The sequence below is a fragment of the Juglans microcarpa x Juglans regia genome, chromosome 4S, assembly GCF_004785595.1.
Source record: "Juglans microcarpa x Juglans regia isolate MS1-56 chromosome 4S, Jm3101_v1.0, whole genome shotgun sequence".
In the NCBI taxonomy this organism is placed as follows: domain Eukaryota; kingdom Viridiplantae; phylum Streptophyta; class Magnoliopsida; order Fagales; family Juglandaceae; genus Juglans; species Juglans microcarpa x Juglans regia.
In genome coordinates, this window is record NC_054601.1 from 14,483,586 (window position 1) to 14,488,808 (window position 5,223).

Consider the following 5,223-nt stretch of genomic DNA (forward strand, 5'->3'; position numbering starts at 1 on the left):
TATACCCAAGAAAGGTGATAGATTAACAACTTTGGAGTTCACATCCAAGAATATTATGCAACAAAGTAATTGCAATTATGAATTGTTTGCCCTCAAATCTCCCTACATTGCAAATGAGTAAGATCTCACATTGAAAACAAACTCAAAAATATTATGCAATGCACGACAGAAAACCGAACCGCTTGTTCTAATGCCATATATCCTGAAGTCCTGCCATGAAATGCTGCAAGACTAACTTCATTTGCACATTGTAGGATGATACTACTACTATGGGCCACGAGCTGTGGTGAAACAGAAACAGCCATGAACCTGATCTTCAGGAATCATTCCACCTCCCTTGCTCGTGTCTATTGCTTCTAACAAAGTCACCACCTCATCCATGTCCGGTCTCTTATCTGGGTTTGCATCCCAACATTTTCGCATGATGCTCGCCAATGAACTTGGACAACATCTAGGGATTTCTGGTCGTAAGTTCTGTCAAACACAATTATTAACATAGATCATCAACATAATATTACAAGTCAAGTTCTTTGGCTTGGAGCACCAAACATTATAAACCATCAAGGAACAACTGCCGACTGGCGAGTATATTCCAACCTAACCGAATCTCTTAGCCATAAGCACACATGAAAAGATAGGCATTTGATACATGATGCAGTTAGTAAGGCACCATTTTAAATACTGAGGCAAAAACATGTATCTGGTGTTTTTATTATGTGCACATAAGTGAAATGTAAGTTGAAAGAAACTAAATAATGTATTCAAATCTATTGGAGGTCAATTAGAACCACAAATCTTTCACATGATAGAAAACTAAGCAGTACCTGAACTTATGGTGACTTCTTGGTGGTTAAAATGATCCAAAGAATCCATGACAAATAATTTTATGGCTCTTAAGTAAGAATATAAATACTAAACACAAAATATATCCCCAGGGATGAAAATATTTGAATTATAAATATCAATAAAGGTGTGTTCTTGATTAAGAACTTGGGCCAAAGGATTTCACTAGGTGTAGTTAATAACTGCAGTGTACATATCAGTACCTTAAACTCAAATTGAACAGTAAACTCACTAAGAGAAATGCTATACATTATCCTTTTAATTATCATCCTTTGACGTGGTATCAAATGATTAGAAAACTGTTGTTTATCTTTTACTCATGTACCAATCATTTGATGCCACATCAAGGGATGGTGAAAAGATGATAGTTAAATGGATGATGAATATCACTTTTCCTCACTAAAGAACTTAATATTATAACTTGAGGGAAAAAAAAAAAAAGAAAAAAAAAAAAACAATACAAACCTGTCGCACAACTGCTGATGAAACTTCAACAAAACTAAGATTAGGGTAAGGCATGTCACAACAATAGATCTCCCACAAGCATATCCCAAAACTGTAGACATCACATTTCCTATTGTAAGGCTTGCCATCAAGAACCTGCAAAAATTCTGGTTAAAATTCTTTCGATCCCTATTATAAGGAAAAATATAGCTAGAAATAAATATAATAGGAAAATGCTTCAAATATCTAGTGGCCCATTTTTTCTTCCAAGTTTCTCAAAACAAGCATGGCTATGTTCTTTCAAGGATGTAACTCTCAGTTGCAGAAGTAACATTATTCTGAAAACAGGTAGGTACCTCTGGGGCCATGTATCCAAGGGTACCAGTTTCCCCGGTCATGTCCCTTGGGTTCTGGGCTTCAACACGAGCAACGCCAAAATCAGCAATTTTCAAAGTTCTATGGGCATCTAGCAGCATATTTTCTGTTTTAACATCACGATGTACTATCTTTTTTGAGTGAAGATAACTCAACCTGCAACGTTGGATTAAAGAATATATAACCATGATGCAATTGTTTACAACCCAACAGCATTCTGAAATAAATCCTTGCCTAGAAATATAAGATACTTACCCTCTAGAGAGATCCAAAGCAATTTGAATCACAGCCTTAAGGGCAAGTTTCTTTCTCACATTCCTGATTAAAAATTTCTTTAAAGTCCCACCTGTAAGGTACTCAACAACGACACAACAAGCCTTGGATGGAAGAGAATTATGATCTTCACTTGTTGCACTCTTTGAAGGGATTTTAAGATTGGAAGTTCCCATTGAAGCTCCGATAAACTGTTGAAGATATAGTGTATTATTATTTGAAAATAAAGAAAAATCAGTAAGTGGGAAAGACTTTTCATGCAAGTCAAGAAAATAAATACAGCTCAACTAGGTTGAGCCTCATTCTTACAATTTGGGATTGGCTAAATCCAACATCTTGCACTTTTCATTTGCAGTCAATGACTATTAATAGTCTGCCTCTGTATTTGTGTGTGTGTGCTTGGACTGAACTAGAGAAATGCATAGCATCTAACTGATGACATCAAGGATGCATGACAACATCACACTATGTACACCAGCAAAAATCAACCTTTACCTTTGTAACATTTGGATGGTCAAGCTTATGCCAAACAGCAACTTCTTGCTGAAACGACGCCCGAAGAGCAGCAGTTTCAGCAGCTGTGGCAATACCGTCCTCCCCCCAATCCAATATCTTCACTATAAGATTAAAAATAACAGTGGGTGGCAAGTCTTAAAAAAAAAAAAACAACACACATCCACAGAGAAGTGGCATAACTTAACGCCATTAACAAATCTTCAATTTTTTAGGGGTCATTGGATGAAACTGAAAGTGTAGTTCTTTATACTAAATTTAGCCAGTACTTCTTACATCAACTTAGTTGTAAAGCACTAACACAGATACATGGTCGAATATTTTGATGTGTTTAATGTATTGTAATGCAAAAGTAGGCAAATACACATAATTTCATCTATTCCTTAATAGTGTACTCCTCAGAGTTTACATCTAGAGAAGAAATTCTACATCAATGTGATATTTTAGCACAAAATGCTTACTATTAATTCTAGTTTTGTAATACTAATAGTTAAGACATCTGTTGCAGTATCTGCTGACTAAGGAGTGCACTTAACACAAATGGATAAATTAAGGCTGATATTTATCGACACCAGCAACCCCTAGTGGCCAATAGAAGCTCGGCATTCTGTTTAGACCTGGTAGCTGGAAAAAAGGTGACCTAGAAAGTGAAGTAGGCAGAGCACCAAAAGCTTGATAGTTGATACAAGGTTTCAGCTTATTAAGACATAAGATTCCAAATTCAAAGGACCGTTAGCTAAAACAAGGACATCCCTATTTTAGAACTTTTTTTTTTTTTTTTTAATAACTTCATTTCTATTTTAAAACTGACACCTAGATGTTCATAAGACAGAGGAAATTATTTGAGAAATTTTCAAAAGATTGGGGAGACTAATCCCCCAAGCATTTTCAATGTTGGGAAACTGTCATAGAAAAAGGATTTCTCTAAAGGTTTGAAGCTCAATGCAAAATTTGGCACGTTTTTGTCCAAACAGTATATACATTTAACACTTCAGTACATTCGCATATTTTTTATCATTAACTTCGAGAGCATGCAGAATAAGAGTCTATAGTATCTTTATGTTTCTCATACACATAGTAACCAATCTTAATAAGTTATGCTGCTAATCTGACCGCACAAATTGAACAAAGGATGATTTTAACAGCTTAAACAAAACAATATATTCAGCATACATCTGATCATGCCTCAAAATTAGTGGTTCTTGAAACTTATGAAGCACAAAAGCCATCCCTCATGGCACTCATCACGTTTCACATGCATACCACTTATTATGCCCATACTATCTATGACTTGTATCATTATCTTATCATCATGCATTCTAGATCATATCAGATCTATTATTAGGCCGACAAATTTTATGGCGCTTAGCCTAACAGCATGGCATGGCTGACAAGGGTACTTTTTTCACCCATACAACCAAAATAAAAAACAAAAATTCTATGAAGTAAAATACTGGGGTTGGGGCCACCCCCACATCAAAAGGTAGGGGATCCCCCAATGGTTTCACATCCCATCCCTCCTCCACCCCAGATTTTTTCTTCTTCTTCTTCTTGTTTTTTAAATTAATTGACCCATGTTTCTATTTTCCTTTTCTTACAGGGGCCTTGAAACGATCAAAACTGGGATCATAGCTTCTATCTGAATTTCCCTTTTTCCTTGTTGAGTTCCGATTTCTATTTAAATTCATTAAGTACTGTAAAGTATATTTCACACTAAAAAGCACTTGCATAAGTAACGAAAAGAATCTAACAGAACCTTACAAAGTTACATCATTAAACCAAATATACGAGGAATTCCTCCAAGTAAAAACTAAACCAGAAAGGAAGCACAAATTAAGTACCTGCAACGTCTTGTCCATCATAAACGCCACGGTATATAATCCCATAAGTCCCATGAGCTACATCATATCTAAGATTAAGCTTTGACAAATCAATTTCCCACTCTTCCTTTCGCGTCTGCACTTCGCTCTCCCATGCCCTGCTCAAGTGCCTGTCTAGCTGAATATCCCAGCTCTTGAAATCAATCTTATCTGCTCTGAAAAACATGTCCTTGCTGCTAATTCTTCCCACACCATTCCCCTTCGAGCCCAAGGCCTTCTCTCTGCAATTAGACTCTTTTAAAGTTGTGTCCCCTTCACGAGTAAGGGGTTTTTCAGTTTCCGTAACAGCTCCAACTCCTTCACCATTGCTTAAATCCATCTTTCTGATCTTATTCCGATAATCAAAGTTCAAGATAGCAAAAACAATGGAAACCCAGAAAAACTAGCCAAGGTTGGTTTTTTTTCTTCAAAACAAGGAGAAAATGAAGCAAAGAATCTGCCTGTAAGCAGGTAATTGGCTACCAATTCGAAACAAAACCATCGAAAAACCAAAGGAGTCAATAACAGACTTGAAAATCAAAAGTTTCAAAAAGAAAGAAAAATGAAACCAACCCCACAAAACAAGGAGCCAAAGACCCGGAGTTCATCACCAAGAACCAATTTTGGCTCTTCTCAGGAAGAAGCAAATCGTGAAAAGAAAAGCAACAACCTTTTATGCAACAAATATAGTAAACTAACTAAATTACCTAACAAAATTAACTATAACAGCCTCACTGGTTTCAAACACCAAAAAAAGGGCCACGAAAATAAGAAAAGGAAAGTGAGAAACATCCCAAAGAGAAAGAAGGTGCGTGTAATGAATCCCTACGGATTCGAGAGAAACGAAAGATGGAAGGAAAATATAAAAAAAGAAAGTACAGAAACGAAGGAAAAGAAGGGAACAAAAAAAGAAAAA

At 36.1% G+C, this 5,223-nt stretch overlaps 1 protein-coding gene across 1 annotated transcript; it reads right to left on the bottom strand.

Annotated features, from left to right (window-relative positions):
* On the bottom strand, positions 1 to 4,810 carry LOC121262753 (serine/threonine-protein kinase STY13-like). The gene is made up of 6 exons (XM_041165347.1): positions 4,290 to 4,810; positions 2,431 to 2,552; positions 1,918 to 2,126; positions 1,644 to 1,818; positions 1,309 to 1,443; positions 1 to 474 (listed from the first exon to the last, which is right to left on the bottom strand). Exons 1-6 carry the CDS (start codon positions 4,645 to 4,647, stop codon positions 268 to 270), a joined length of 1,206 nt encoding a protein of 401 aa, XP_041021281.1. The 5' UTR covers positions 4,648 to 4,810; the 3' UTR covers positions 1 to 267.
* Between the last annotated feature and the right edge of the window lie 413 nt (positions 4,811 to 5,223).

Excerpts from the sequence above, each read along its gene's own strand:
- LOC121262753 (XM_041165347.1), bottom strand. The coding sequence starts at position 4,647 with ATGGATTTAAGCAATGGTGAAGGAGTTGGAGCTGTTACGGAAACTGAA. Across the intron at positions 2,127-2,430 it reads ACCATCCAAATGTTACAAAG|TTTATCGGAGCTTCAATGGG; the intron begins GTAAAGGTTGAT and ends TATCTTCAACAG. Across the intron at positions 1,444-1,643 it reads TTGGATACATGGCCCCAGAG|GTTCTTGATGGCAAGCCTTA; the intron begins GTACCTACCTGT and ends GAATTTTTGCAG.